This window comes from Vicugna pacos, chromosome 7 (genome assembly GCF_048564905.1).
Source record: "Vicugna pacos chromosome 7, VicPac4, whole genome shotgun sequence".
Lineage (NCBI taxonomy): Eukaryota > Metazoa > Chordata > Mammalia > Artiodactyla > Camelidae > Vicugna > Vicugna pacos.
In genome coordinates, this window is record NC_132993.1 from 66,869,241 (window position 1) to 66,884,534 (window position 15,294).

Genomic DNA, 15,294 nt, shown 5'->3' on the forward strand with positions numbered 1-15,294 from the left:
ACCATCAAATGTTAGGCAAATCTGCTTGAGTTTTGTTATGTCTTAGTTTTTTCTTTATAGAAATACAGATAATGCTTCATCATCGGCTCATTTTTGAGTCTTGTAGTACAGATCACTATGAGCTAATGGATGTTAAAATGCTTTATAAACTAAAGGAAGGATGTGTACCAATTGTGTGATAATAGAATAGAATAAAACAAATTGGAGTGTTTTTATAATATGATTGTTTAACCAGAATACCTTCTTGATGAATTCAGAATTTTTCATGCATTGATCTCTTGAAGAGTAGGGTTTGCACTTACATTTCTTTTATATCTCAAGTACAATGACATGTATATGAAGAAACAGTATTTTTTGTTAGTTACGTACACATATGTGTATATTTTAGACCTTCCGTTCATGAAGATCTAGTCTTTCATTTGTTTGTCCACTCTTGCATTACGCTGCTTAATTGTCGCTGCTATGTAGTAGGTCAGGCTCCTCTCTCACCTGCTGGGAGACGTAAGTCACATACCACATATTGCCTATATAAAATACACTGAAGACTTTTTCATAAACAGTGATTCAGTACCCAAACCACCTGATTAAGTTAAGGTTTCTAGAACACATCCCTTTGTGTGGTGCAGCTGACTAGATGAACACTTGTTTGAGAGCTACTTCTATGACTTGTTGGAGATTTGGGTCCACAGGTGATCTGGAATGGACCCAGAGATACCCTTCATTAAGTGACCATGGTCAGAAGTAGAGACACTTAACGATAGTTCTTTAGTCAAATTGAGGACTATGATTAGTTCTGGAGGGACCTGAATTTCTTGACTTGATTGGAAAGCCTGTCAGCCTCACAGGCTGTTAAGTGAGGATGTTGTTGAAGATTCCATGTCTTCTCGTGCTGGTTGAATTACTTTTGCCTAAGTTTTCTAAATGTATGGAGAAGATGGATAAGTAAGGGTGGACTTTTTAACGCTGAACATTCAAACCATTTCTGGAACCATTAAAGCCTGGCAGTTCCCTGGGAGAGACAGAGGAAGAGTTCCCTTGAGCATAAAAGATGAGCCAGGGGGAGACTGGTAGCTGCTGATCTCTTCTTTCTTAGTTGAAATCAGATTTAGAGCTAATGTGATACACCCTGGAGTACTACAGTGCCTTTTCTTTGTGATGCTCATCTGCTTTTATTTAAATGTTTTTATGAATACCACCCACTGGGGGAGCAGAATGTTATGTAAGTGTATTTAGGTTACTTGCTAGCTTCTTTCATCAGACAACACTTTTCCAAAAATTTATCCAGTACCCTCCCCCACAGATGCTTTATTCTAAACCGTTAAACACCCATATAAAGAATGAGGTATGCAGAAAAATACAAATTTTATTTTTTTCCCTTCTGTGTATTGATTTAATTTAGAGATAGATTGCTACTTGGAAAAATTGGTGACAGACTCAGAGAAATTTATAAAGTATATAAATAGCTTTAAAAAGCCTTAGAAAAGTAAGTGTTGGATATAGTTCAGTTTGTGACTTTCCTTGAATATTAATGCAGTTAATATCATACTTAAAATTGTCTCAGGAGTTAGTCAATCAGAACTTCTGAGTTTGTCACAGGGTCTTGTCTGTTCTACATTCAGAATATATCTAGAAGAAAGTAGATTAGTGTGATGGTTAATTTTATGTATTGACCAAGTCATAGAGTGCCCAGACATCTGGTCAAACATTAGTCTGGGTGTGTCTGTGAGAGTGTGGGTGAAATTAACATTTGAATCAGTAGACAGAGTAAAGCAGATTTCCCTCCCTAATTGGCCCTATCCAATAAGTTGAAAGTAGGCATAGAACAATAAGGCTGACCCTGCTGTGAATAAGAGGGAACTTCTCCTAGGCCAGAGTTCTTGTTCTGGGACTTGATCAGACTACCTTCATGTGGGACATCGGATTTTCCCTCTCTTTGATTTCCAACGGAATCATCTGTTCTTTCTGGTTCTTGAGCCTCCTCGCCTTCTGATGAGGACTAAACCACAGCTCTCCTGGGTCTCCAGCTTGCCAACCACAGATCTTGGGAATTGCTAGCCTCCTCCATAATTGTGCAAGCCAATTCCCTACCTACCTATCTATCTATCTGTCTGTCTGCCTGTCATCTATCTGTCTTTTAATCAGTTGCCTCCTATTGGTTCTGATTCTCTGGTGAACCCTAATACAATTAGTGTTTGCCAGGAATAAGAAGAGGGATGAAGAGCAAGTGACTACTGAGGGATATGGGGTTACTTTTTTTCAGAGGGTGATGAAAATATTCTGTAATTCAGTAGTAGTGATGGTTGTACAAACTTGTCAATAAACTGAAAGCTCCCTAGTTGTATACTTTATCTGTGAATGTTAATAGAATATGAATTCTATCTCAATTTTAAGAAGTCAGAGTATATCTAAAATTGACCAACCTAGCCATGCCACTTTCCTGTTTTGACTAAAAAACTACGCTAGTCCCCTCAGTGGTGCCCCTGCTTTCCTACTTCCACTTCCATCTCTGTGCAGCAGCCAGTGTGCCCTTTAAGAAACAATTTCAAATTATCCTCCTACTTCAAACTGTAAAATGACTTCCCATCGCAGTGAGGACAAAATCCAAAGTCCACTTCATGGTCTGCAAGACCCTATCTCCTGTCCTCTGTACCTCTCATCTCAGGTCATTCCTCTCCTGGTTCCCCCAAACTCATGTCAGATCAGCCTTCTTTGTGTTCCTCAAACGTTCCACCCCTCTTCTTCCTCTGGGCTTTTGTAGCTGCCGGTCCCTCTGCTGGGAATGTTCTTCTTTTATCTCTGATGAGCTCTGTCTCATCCTTTAGATCACATCATAAATGCCACCCACTGTGTGCACCCTATCTAAAGTAGGACACCCTATTTGTTTCCAGTTTGTATCACATCCTTGAGTTTCCCAAAGAGACATGAGTTTCCCAAAGGTGAATCTCTTGTCTGCCTTGTTCTCCTTCAGTTCCCTTGCATTTAGCTCATTGGCTGGTTGCATTGGTGTTAACAGTTTGGCTCGGGGAAGCACATGGCCTGGTTTCCCTACACTGTCATTGTAACTATGTTGCTTGTATGTCTTCTTCTGTAACGTAGAATCTATCTCCTGGAATTGTTGTGAAAATTATGTAACTCATGTAGTCTTTGGCACCATGCATAGCACATTAGTAAGTGCTCAACTTTAACTTATAATAGACACTTAATAACTGTTCACAAACAAATTAATCCACAGTGTTAGACTCCTGGAGTGAATTTATTTTAATAACTCCTCTCCTGCCTTTCAAGTTTTTTTTGCTAGTTACATTCTTTCTCTTGAATCTTACCTATTTTATGTTCTTTCCTTTGCCCCCATTCCCAACTTGGGAGGAAAGTCACTTTATAGTCCTATTACAGTCTTTGAAACAGGACAAGAAACCACAAAGGATAACAGCAACCTGGCCTTACTCCCATTACTGGTGTCAGGCTGGAGCACAAAGCAGGTTGATGTGGACCCAGGTGGCTGCTGCAGCCATTGGCTCACTCCCATCTTCCTTCCCCCTCAGTTTTGTTCATGAATCTACCCTGTGGTTCTGGGAAAATAACTGTTTCTACAACTCCAGGAATTCTTTCTGTTAGTATAAACTAGGGGTCAGCCAACTACATGAAACCAAATCTAGTCTTCCACCAGTTTTTGTAAATATGGTTGGAACAGCAACTTTTATGCATTTATTTATTGTCTATTTCTGCCACAATGGTGGAGTTAAATAGTTTGCTGATGAACAATCGAAGCCAGTCGTGGAGCTCTTTCCCTTGCTTGTGATTAAACGTGGGCGTATGATCCTTTTCTGGCTGATGAGATGTGAGGAAAAGTTTCCTTAACTGTAAGAAAGAAAAATGGAAAGAGGTGATTGTTTATTCTGTTTCTGGATATGGTGTTGTATGAAGGTGGCACTTGGAACTACAAGAACCATCTTGTGGCCATTTGAAGAATGAAGCCAACCCTGATGGGAAAGAAGAACACAATTGACTTGAACAACGTGAGTTTGAACTGTGTGGGTCCACTTAATGCGCATATTTTTTTCAATAAATATATTGGAAAAATTTTTGGAGATTAGCAACCATTTGAAAAAACTTGCAGATGAACTGCATAGCCTAGAAATACTGAAAAAATTAAGAGAAAGGTATGCCATAAATACATAAAACAAATGTAGATACTGGTCTATCCTTACATAGGCATAAGGTGAGTGATATTTAATATAAAATTAATAAGGTGTTAGTTTTCTTACTGTTTTATAACTTTGCTTGTAAAGAATTACATTACCATACAGTATGTCTCTCTCATAATTTGAGAAAATACATATCAGCCTGTCATCACAGGTAAGTGGATTTTTTAACAAAGAAGTAACAATGTTTCTAATACTCATACTGTATTATAAGTATGACTATAATACTCTCTGCCATTAAGCTTTTGAAATGATTCCTTCATTGGTGTATAGGCTAGGCTTTCTTGAAGCAATCCTATCCATCAGATGAAGCTACCATAAAGCAGTTGTATTGCTGCTTCTGCGTTTTCGATGCATGAATCATTAATCCTACAATAAATACAAATTTATTTTTCACATTTGTTCATTTTGGTGTCCAGTGTTAGTAATATGTGTAACATCCACAGTGCTTTGTATCCTATAAGACAATATTGACTTAGGTACTGACAGATGATTCATTTTGTAAGCAGGCGATGTAAATTTACAGTATTGATGAATATAATGCACTATTCCTCTTCCTTATGATTTTCTTAATAAGTTTCTTTGCTCTAGCCTACTTTATTGTAAGAATACATAAAACACACAAAATATGTGTTAATGAACTGTTTGTTACCAGTAAGCCTTCTGGTTAGCAGTAGGCTATTAGTAGTTAAGTGTTGAGTCAAAAGTTATACATGATTTTTAACTGCATGGAAGGTCGGCACCCGTAACCCCCTGCATTGTTCAAAGGCTAACTGCGGTTAGAGCCTGAGTTCTTGAGGACATCCTTGGGCCACTGAAGTCTACTTTGAAAATTCTCCTCTCTTGGTGGCTTCATGTTATATGGCAAAATTCAGGTTTCTTGTTTAAACCAATTCGAGAAGGCATTTTCTGTTACTTGTAGCCCCAGTTATTCTAATGGATATATTAGTACTTAACATGTTGGAATGAATGGGTGAAAGGATGCATGACTGAGTAAGTAAGGTGAGGGGCAGGCATTGCAGTCCTATCTCATCACTTTGGTCATGGAGGCGTTGATTTATGCGCTGAGTGCTAAGTATGTCTATAAAACTCAAATTTCTTTTTACTACCAGCTGAAAAGTCACCTTTTTCTTAACACTGTTCTCCCATTTCAATTCCTGAGACATCTGTCAGTTTTTTATTTTTTTTTTCTGTATTGCTGGTGAAACCGCTCACATCTCCACCACCCAAGCTCAGTGACCAGGGAAATTCCTTAGAAATGACTTCCTTGTTGTGAAGTATTAGGAAGCCCTAAAAGGAAATGCATCATATTTTAGACAAGGATTATTTAACCAGTTCAATTATTAAAAAGTATATGTGTTAGTGGAGCTATTCCTCTGGGATGTGCATTTTATTCACGCTTTGCCACATCATTTGAGCAGCTGAGTTGACTGATGAGGACCTTAGACTAATTTGACAGCTTTTATCTTGGAATTTTAAAGCACCTCATAAATGACTTTGCTTTACTCATTCTTGTACCTTTTAATTCAAGAGAATATTTTATGCTTATCATTGATACAGTACAACTGTGTGTATTTGGAAGAAAGGAAGGTCTAATGTGGTTTCCTCATTTCCCGAGTGGGCATCTCATTTCTAGGAGTATTCTCCTGCCCTTCCTTCTGTGAATAGGGTAAAGGGTTGATTGAAAAATTACCAATACTATGAATATTCACTGAACATCTTTGCTACTCTAAGTTAAGATAATAGAAAGAGATATAAAACCTAATTCCTGTTTTCACAAGAGATTAAAATTTGGCCAGGAATCTATTTGTATTAAGAAAGGAAATCTGAGGAATCATATCAGTGGTGCAGGTGAAAAAGCTAAAGGACATCAAAGAGAGATTTTGATTTGAGATAGATTCCATAGAGAAGAGGTGTTAAGTGGGCTTGTAAGAAGAGGAGAATTTAGCTGAATGGAGTGTGTATGTGTGTGTGTGTGTGTGTGTGTTTGTGTGATGAGTAAGGGAGTTGTTCATAACAGATGGGACAGATGAACATGTAATACCGTTACAGGTTAGTAATTAGACCAGTTTGGCTGGGATGTTGGCATTGTTTAAAAGTTGGGTTTTCAGAAGGCTGTGAGGGCTAGATTATGGAGAAGTTGGATGGGCAAGTGGTTTGGATTCTCATACAGTCTGAAGTCCCTGACTGCTTTTGTAAATAATCATGATTCATAGAAGAAAATGAAAGACAATAGTATAGTTCTAATTTAATATAAAAATACAGTTAATAAAATAAGAGATTTACCATCGTTAGAACTAATTGTCTGTCCTCCAAATATTGGTAAGAGTCTTCTCACTTTAATTACCAAGATGGATGATATCCTTCCCTCTTTTGCATTCTACACACGTAGTTGTGGTATTGACATCACTCATCACCTCTTGAATTCTTCCATTTGTTCTAGAAGACACAGCCATGTCTTATTCACTGTTACCTTTCCAGGGCTTACTGCATGGTGGGGGATCACTCTGTGCTAGTTGAAGTAAACTCAAGTCTGGGTTCCAGTCACTTCATTTCATGGGATTTCATTTCTGCTCTCAAGGAATCTCTGTAGTTTTCACAGTTGTGGCATTTAAAAAATAACAGAGGATCATGACATTCTTTGATTAAAAAGGTTTCAGGTGCTGTTTTCAAGTCGATGTAGGATTTCCAATATTTAACATTCTGAAATTATTTTGGATCAAAACATCAGTGAATACATTAGATAAACTTTTCCTAGAATGATAGAGTTCTGTTCCCATGGTAGCATCAATAGGAGGAATTTTACCTTTTCCTTTAATGTGATTAGACAGTCTGTTCTGGGAGAGACAAAGAGCTTTTATGAGGGCTTAGCTGAAATTGCTTTTCCTGATTTTTCCATATGAGTTTAGTTAAGGAAATAATGTGGGTCTAATTTCTTTAGGATAAGCTGATGGTAGATCCCCATTTTATTTGGAGTTCATCCTTCCTGAAGATTCTCCTGTTTTGTGGGGTGCTAGGAGGTGGGTAATTAGATTGATTGATTAATTAATTTTAATGGAGGTACTAGGGATTGAACCCAGGACCTCATGCATGCTAAGCACACACTCTGCCACTGAGCTATACACCTCTACCCTACTGAAGATTCTTGAACTAAATCTAGAAACACTAGATTTTAGAAATATCTCTCATTAGGAACTATATATATATATGTGTGTGTGTGTATACATATATGTGTGTGTATATATATATGTATTTATTCAGCTTTCTGTTAAAGCAGTAGTTTGTTTTCCTTTCCTTCATTGACGACACTTTTTATTTACACATTGGAAAAAGCATCTGAGGTATTTTTCTCCTGATACTGATTATCTCCTCTTCTTTAGTGACAGAAACCTGGGCAGCAGGCTTAGTTAAATGACAGTTTCCCAAGCTGCTTTGCAGCTTGTGGCCAGGGACCAAGTTTTGGCAAATGAGATATAAAGAGATGTGTCAGATAGGGTTTTCAGGAAGGCTTTTCAAAAGGGAAGGTCACACATTCTCTCTTCTTTCTCTTCAGTTCTTTTTGTCTTGCTGACTGTCATAGGAATATAATGGCAGGAGCTTCCACAGCTATCTTGGATCATGAGATGACCTTGAGGATGGAAGTCAAAAGGGAGGAAGCAGAAAGACAAGAAGGAGTCTCCTGACTTCATGGAGTCTCCAAACCAGTTCTGGACTGCTTGTTTCTTGCTTGCTTTTACCTGCGAGAACAAACCTTGGCATAACAGAGCTGGGGCACATTTTCCCAACTGTCAACAATGATTTTGTAATTATACTTATAATTAGGAATATCATGCATGTGTTTTGAAAGAAGACTGTAAATTTGCTCACTGACCACATGTGTGTTGATGATCACTAGTAATAAGGAGGTCTGGAGATTAGAACCTGTTTTCCTGGTAAGAGAGGCTGTGTGGTATACCACATGAAAAATCAGGCTGGGAGTATGTATGGTGCCTTGGATAGTTGGTCCTGGTCCTGTCATTGACCAGCTATATCAGTAACATAGTTATTTAATACCACGGACCTCTTGTTTCTTCCATCATAAAGTGAATTATCTTAACTCTCTCAGTAAGCTGATACAGTCACTTGCCAAGTGTTTACTCTGTGCCAACTCTGTGCGGGTACTTTGCAGTCCTTGGGACTTCCATTAGCATTAATCCTCATCTTACCTGTAGCGTTCATTGCCTTCTGTCATGATGTGGCAGATCTAAAGATGATACATTTATAAATAAATACGATATGTGAATATATATGATTACATACATTGATAGATTAATAAACATGGTGTTGATGGATTTACTTCTAGCTCAGGTGAAAAAAATTTCAAAAAAATTTTTAATGGCAAATATATCCCATAGATGAAAGGAACAGGCGTCGTTTCCTTTGATAGATAGGGTCTCCAAGCTTTGTGGCTATAACGTGCTATATAGTTAAACGTTATATTCCAGGGAGATGATGTTAATTCCTTGTAGTTAACAGCTAGGGACCTTATTTCTTCTCTGCAGGCACTGAAGAAAGGAATATTTTATGATGAGAATCACAGACTATACAGATTTAAATTGAAGTGAGACCGTCAATCCACTTAACTAGTTCTCTAACTTTGCTGTTTGTTCAGTGTGCTCTAGTGGTCAATGGAAAATAAATAATCTTTAACCTCTCTGTTATCTCCCTGAGAAGATTAACAGCTAGCTCAGTACTTTGACTTCTTAAGGAACTGACATTTGCAACATTTTTTCTTTGTGTGGTATCTCTTAAAATGCTATTTTGACCTATAGTTTCTCTTTTGATTTTATCCAAGGCAGAATCAGCGTTTTGGGGGCCTATCACCTTGTTTTACAGTAATGGAAAGGTACTGTTTTCTTTGTATTTCAAATTTGTAAACTTTCTGCTCGTTGGGATCTCGGTTTAAAGAGCAGAACTTAGGGCATTCCACTTGAAACTTGGGGCCAAGAATCAAGACACAAACAATAAACCTCAGGATGGTGGTCCAAGCTGCCAGGTGGGGATATAGTGTGGGCTGTAAATAAAATCACCTCTGCCTCATGGATTTCTTTTCAGTCACTTCTGCATAAGTGGTAGTAAATAATGTTGCAGTGTCATGGCCCTATGTTTTCTTTCAATGTAAAGGGCAAAAATATGTGCAAATGTTACTTTAAAAATAGGCTGTGTATTCTGGTGTGCTTGTTTACATTTGCAGTTGTTCAGAAAACTTTGGAAAAAAAAACAGCAGCCCTTAGCCCAGTGAACGTCATCGCGCTCACTGCTGCCAGACCGTCTGCTTCACACTGTCCCAAATTGTGAGCCAAGGAAACCAAAAGCCACTGTGTGAGAAATCTCCTGTCTCTAAATAGGCATGTGTTTGTGTGTGCATATTTTACTCTCTTCATTACAGCTAAACAGCAAGATATTTGGGCCCCGAACATATAGCTTGCATAATTTAAAAGGGAAATGAAGCCAAAATTGATTAAAATTGCAGATTTAAAAAATATCAACAGTCTGTTGGTTCACTAATTATGAAACTCTCACAAAAACAGGTGATTGGTTAGCCTTCGTGTGCTCATTTTGTTTTGCTAGCATGAGAACATTTCACTATTTATGAAGGGCTTTGGGGGTTTTAATTTATAGTTATTTATAGTTTTATAACACTGTTGAATTGGGTCAGTTTCTGCTTAAATTGCTGGTGTGCATGAGAGAAAAGTAAATTTACTCACCTAGGCTTTCTCTTTGTTTTCCAAAACTTCAGGGAGAATTTTGTTTTCGAGTAAGTGGGAAATGTTTTAGTTCATTATTTCAGGCAACACAATGTGTACTGCAGATCAGTGTGTAGGCTCAACGATAGACTCTGAGATTTATAAGAATAGAGATGACATCATCCGTCCCTTGGGGTGCTTAGAATCTCTGGAGGAGGGGAGACAGGCACACACAGACATATAGCAAGCATATGTTCTGATTTTGATGGAGACTTGCTTTTCAAAAGCTTTGCTTGAGTTGTTTTTGTAGTAATAGTGACAATACTTCCATAGCGGTCACTATGACCCAGTCTGTGCTAAATGCTTTCATTTATCAACTCATATACCTTTTACAACAGTTCTGTGAGAAGGGTACTTCTATAACCTTTACTTCACAGATGATAAGAAGTTAAGCAGCCTGCCCATAAATCAAATCATGTCTAGTTTCAGAGCCCTGTTCTGTTATGAACCATAGAATTCTGCCTCTTGGTTGAAAGGTAAATTATTGTAGCCAAGAACAAAGTTGTAAATATCTGATTGCTTTTAACAGAGACCCCAAAATTCAGTGCATTCAGTAATCAAAACGAACCTTTAGGCAAAAGCATTTTAATAAAAACGTGAAGGGGAGACCTCCACTTAATTTTTGAGAGGGTGATGGTTTCTGCAGCAGCATCTCTGAGTCAGATACTTAGCAATATGTGTAAAAATAGGCCATTTTCGAAAGATTGTGCAGCCTTTGTTAAAGGAATATGTGATTCAATGATACGATACTACTGAAGACTTTTGACTACCCGTTCGAGTTCATTTTGATGAGATTCGGGCCGTCCAGTACCGGTGCTCTGGAGCCCAGCTGTACACCCCTGGAGAATTGCTGCTCACCCAGCTTCTCAGGCCTGGTTCCTGCCCAGCAGCAGGAGGGAGAGACTCAGCTCTCCCACTTCTGAAGGTTGTTCTGGAAATTTTGAAGGACACTCTGTTATCTTTTTGATATTATTTTGCCTTCTGGGGAGAAGATAGATTAAATGACATCTCAGGATGTCTTCCAACCATAGGTTCCTGTTGGGGACTGATTTAAGCGAAAGATGTGAGTGTACCTGGACCTCGATTTTCACTTATCACAATCGATGGCTCAGACAGACCTGATTGTGAACATAGGCTAATTTTTCTTCTTTGTCATTGAAACGGCTTATTGTTAACCCTACCTTATTTGTTTAGTCTAATCATGTGGCTTGGTAACTCTGATCACAGGTGATTGAGATTCCCTCTCATCAAAAAAGGGACTCGGGAAGTTCTTTTTGCTCTTTTATCTAGGTTGCATAATTTTGGGCTTACCTGGATACTAGTGAGTGATAAGAAAGTAGAGTGAGTATGGATAAGAAAAGCATCAATATTGTAATATTGGAGAGCTGCTTCTTCAGAGAATGGTTATGGTGATTGTCAGAATGAACATTTGATCAGTTGTTCTTTATTAATGTAGCATAGAATTTGGATCCAGTGGAAGGTCTATTTTCTATTATAGTTCCATAACATCATATTACTAGTTTAGAAGTAGTGGTTTCAGTCGAATGGCAACAGTTCTCTTTTTAAACGGTAAGATTAATCTGGATCAGATGAGTGAAACAGTCCTACACAATGACGATTGTCCCTCCCAGATAATTGAGAAACATTGATTGATAAATAAAACATCTTAGCTTTGGGTGTTAGACTTGTCTCAGAAAGGGAAGAAATTATTAAAAAAAAAAGTCATATCACAATGATTCAATGTGATGAGTGCAAGAGTGTATCTAGGAACTGGAAGTGCAAGTGAGGAACAATTAATTCTGATATGTGAGGGGAGGATTCCCAGAGGGAGATGCTTCCTGAGCTGAGGCTTGCACAGTGACTAGGGGGTCGCTAGGTGCCGGAGCAGAGAAGGACATTCCAGGTGAAGAGAATCCTGTGAAACGCTGAAGACAGCTCAAAGGCCATTTGCTGGAGCGTGTGGTTTCATGGAAGATGGTGGGAGATCGAGCTGGAAGGTAGGACCAGATCATTAACGGTCTTGAACACCCTACTTGAGAGTTCAGTTTTGTGGGCTCATGGGGGACAGAATTCAGATCATTGTGAGTTGAGGGGTGAGAGACAATCATGGGAGATGGTGAGTTTAGACTGTTTTTGGGAAGTGGGGGCTGGGAAGAAATGGAAAGGTACTGGAGAGGGACATGAGATCTGTCAGTCACAGTTCCAGTAGGAAACAGCTCACACACAAAGTTCAACTGAACAGAGTTAAAAAAAAAAAAACTTCTTGAGGAGGTGTGGACCAATATTAAGGGAACTGAGAACAGAGGCACCAGGGACTGGCAGGAGCAGATTGGGAAGCTGTTAGCACTCATAGGGCAGAAGAGGCAACAGGAGGGAGGGAATGGCATTAGGGATGCTCAGTGGCTGTGGGAGGCAAAAGGGAGATAAACAGTTCCTCTCATCTCCTGCCAGTGTCTCCCTTAGACAAAGACAACCAGGATCCGGAGGACAAAGGTGTTTGAGTGATACAGTCTAGAGAGGTCAGCCTCTCCAGGCCTCACTTCGGGTGCATGAGGGTGGAGAATAGATTTGAGGAGCAGATAATGAGTCACCAACACACAGGGTCAGTGGAGATTTTTTTTAATAGTGGGAGACATGAATAATTGATATGGTAATGGAAGAACCGGAGGGGAGGGGGTAGAATAATGAATGGAACATATTTGAGGAGAGGATGAGGCTTGAAAGCCCACTCAAAGATGCTCGTTTTGTAAAATAGGAAGGTTGCATTGTTCCATGAGACCCAAGGGAGGGAGGCGAGCAGGTGGATTAAGTGTGCATGCGCAGACGCTCAAAGAAGAGAGACCACTGGGGAAATGTGTGCCTGGAGGGTTTCTGTTTTTTTTTTTTTTGAGGTTGGATGCAGGGTTATCTGTTGAGAGTGAAGGGACCAAGCCTTCGTCCATGACTGGAAATTATCCGTGTTAATTTTAGAATTATTATGAGGAGAACAGGAGAGTGAGCTGATGAGGGAAGGACAGGAAGACCACTGAGAAGGGATGGGGATCCCGGTGAGATTGGAAGTGCTCAGTACAAAAGACAGTAATAAAAGAGGGGAGTACCCTGATACATAATAAATGAATTGCTAATGTTAGAAGCTGTGATACAGTGAAGAGAATTTTATCTGTTTTTGACCCTTAGCTCTGCCTTACACGTGCTACTGGATCTCAGAAGTCTTGAGTCTCAGATTTCTCACAGCTCCCTATTTCATCCATTCTAAAGCATTTATTTCAATTTTTTCTCTTTTTTAAATTTAAGTATAGTTGATTTACAGTATTGTGTTAATTTCTGGTATACAGCATAGTGATTCATTTATACACGTATATTCCTTTCTATAGTCTTTTTCATTATATGCCATTGCAAGGTATTAAATATAGTTCCCTGTGCTATACAGTAGGACCTTGTTGTTTATTTTCTATATAGTAGTTAGTGTCTACAAATCTTAAACTCCCAATTTATCCCTCCCCACCCACTCCTGCCTTTCTGCTCCCTGGCCCAGTAGCCATAAGTTTGTTTCCTATGTCTGTGAGTCTGTTTCTGTTTTGGAAATAAGTTAATTTGTGTCCCCCCTACCTTTTTCTTTTTTTTTTTTTGATTTCACATATAAGTGGTATTGTATGGTATTTTTCTTTCTCTTTCTGGCTTACTTCACTTTGAATGATGGTCTTCAGGTCTATCCATGATGCTGCAAATGGCATTATTTTATTCACTTTATGGTTGAGTAGTATTCCATTGTATGTATGTATGTATATGTGTGTATATATATATGTGTATACATATGTGTGTGTGTGTGTGTGTGTGTATATATATATACACCACATCTTCTTTATCCAGTCATCTGTCGATAGACATTTAGGTTGTTTCCATGTCTTGGCTATTGTAAATAGTGCTGCTATGAACACTGGGGTGCGTGTATCTTTTCGAATCAGAGTTTTTTCCAGATACATGCCAGGAGTGGGATTGCTGGATAAAACATTTATTTTAGAATGCACTGGAGTTTTATTAAATTTCTTGGAGGGTTGGAGACGTCTCCAGTGTGTTAAATGTACAGTATTTTTTTCCAACCTACAATGGTATAAATATATTGACTTAAGGAAGAATGATACATAATTAATATCTCTGTCAAAGACTGAGTCTCTGCCTTCACCTGACATATCTAGACTCTTCTAAACTACTTCTGTCAGCAGGAGATTGGGTGACATGTTTCTTTTCTAAGCCTGTACTTGCAATCCTGGTTTGTATTGGCTTGACCTCATGCAGCCTCTCTCTTGCATTCCGTGACGTTGGTCTCTGCCTAATTTTCCTCTTGTATGATTCTGTCCAGTTGCTTTCATTCTCTCTGCATTCTGGCTTCAATCATCATCAAGACTCTTGTTTTGTTGACTTATGCCCAGGTTCAACTGGAATTAGGGATGCGCCTGTTTATATGCTTAATCAGTTAGTTCTTAGAGTGTGCCATAATTAAGGCTGGGCTGTAGTCTGTTTCCTGTTGTTTCTGTTCTTTTAAAAAATTGTATTCTTTAGTGTCAATGATTTGGAACCTGTTTTACAAATATCCTTAAAAGCTTCTTTTTTTTCCTACTAGGTTACATTTATGGCTTTGTCATTGGTAATTAAACACCGTCTCTCTGGAGTTTTTCAGAAGTGTTTGGCAGATAACATCTCAGTGACAGTTCTTCAAGATGCAGGAAGGGGTTCTGTTCTAGCTTTTTAACTTCTGTGGTCTGTTCTTAGGGAAGGGGCCACTTCCCCTGATTGCATCACCTCTTAGTGGAGAGGTGGTTTTATGCACTTAACTTTTGGTTTCTGTGCCACATCATTGTGTACTTTTCTTGTTCAGACCGTGTAAGCAACAAGTAAAGATAAAATCCAGCTCCTGGGATACAAACAGCTCGACTGAAGTGATGATCACATGAATGGATGGATAGTTGACCTATTGTTAAGTGTGCACAGGGCACTGACTGTGACAGTTACGTCATCCTGCATAGCTGGTGACAAGTTTCTTTTGATGTGGATTTCTGAAGTATTCAAATTCACATCTGAGGATTGAGGAGATGTGATACTACCTCCCTCACACTGTTGCCAGGAGAATCAAATCAGAAAATACATGTGTAACATCTTTGTAAACTACAATGAGCTAAAGTGGTTCCAGTGCTTATTTTCCAGGGCCTAGTGTAGTGCGAGGCCTGAAATAGAACAATTCAGTAAGAGTTTCCTGGCACGTAAACCTAAGTATTACTCTATCTTGTATATGAATAATCACCTTATAT

General features: G+C 38.8%; 1 protein-coding gene across 16 annotated transcripts in view; it reads left to right on the top strand.

Moving 5' to 3' along the window:
• The window catches only part of ELAPOR2 (endosome-lysosome associated apoptosis and autophagy regulator family member 2), a 660,265-nt gene that overhangs the window by 128,974 nt on the left and 515,997 nt on the right, over nucleotides 1–15,294 (top strand). Inside the window, exon 1 of one of the 16 annotated variants that reach the window (XM_072965098.1) lies at nucleotides 11,937–11,985. The exons of the other annotated variants lie outside the window; for them this stretch is intronic. Within the exon in view, the coding sequence (XP_072821199.1) occupies nucleotides 11,956–11,985 (30 nt within the window). The 5' untranslated portion in view covers nucleotides 11,937–11,955. Of the gene's footprint in view, nucleotides 1–11,936; nucleotides 11,986–15,294 lie in introns of those variants that run through there. 16 annotated transcript variants of the gene reach the window in all.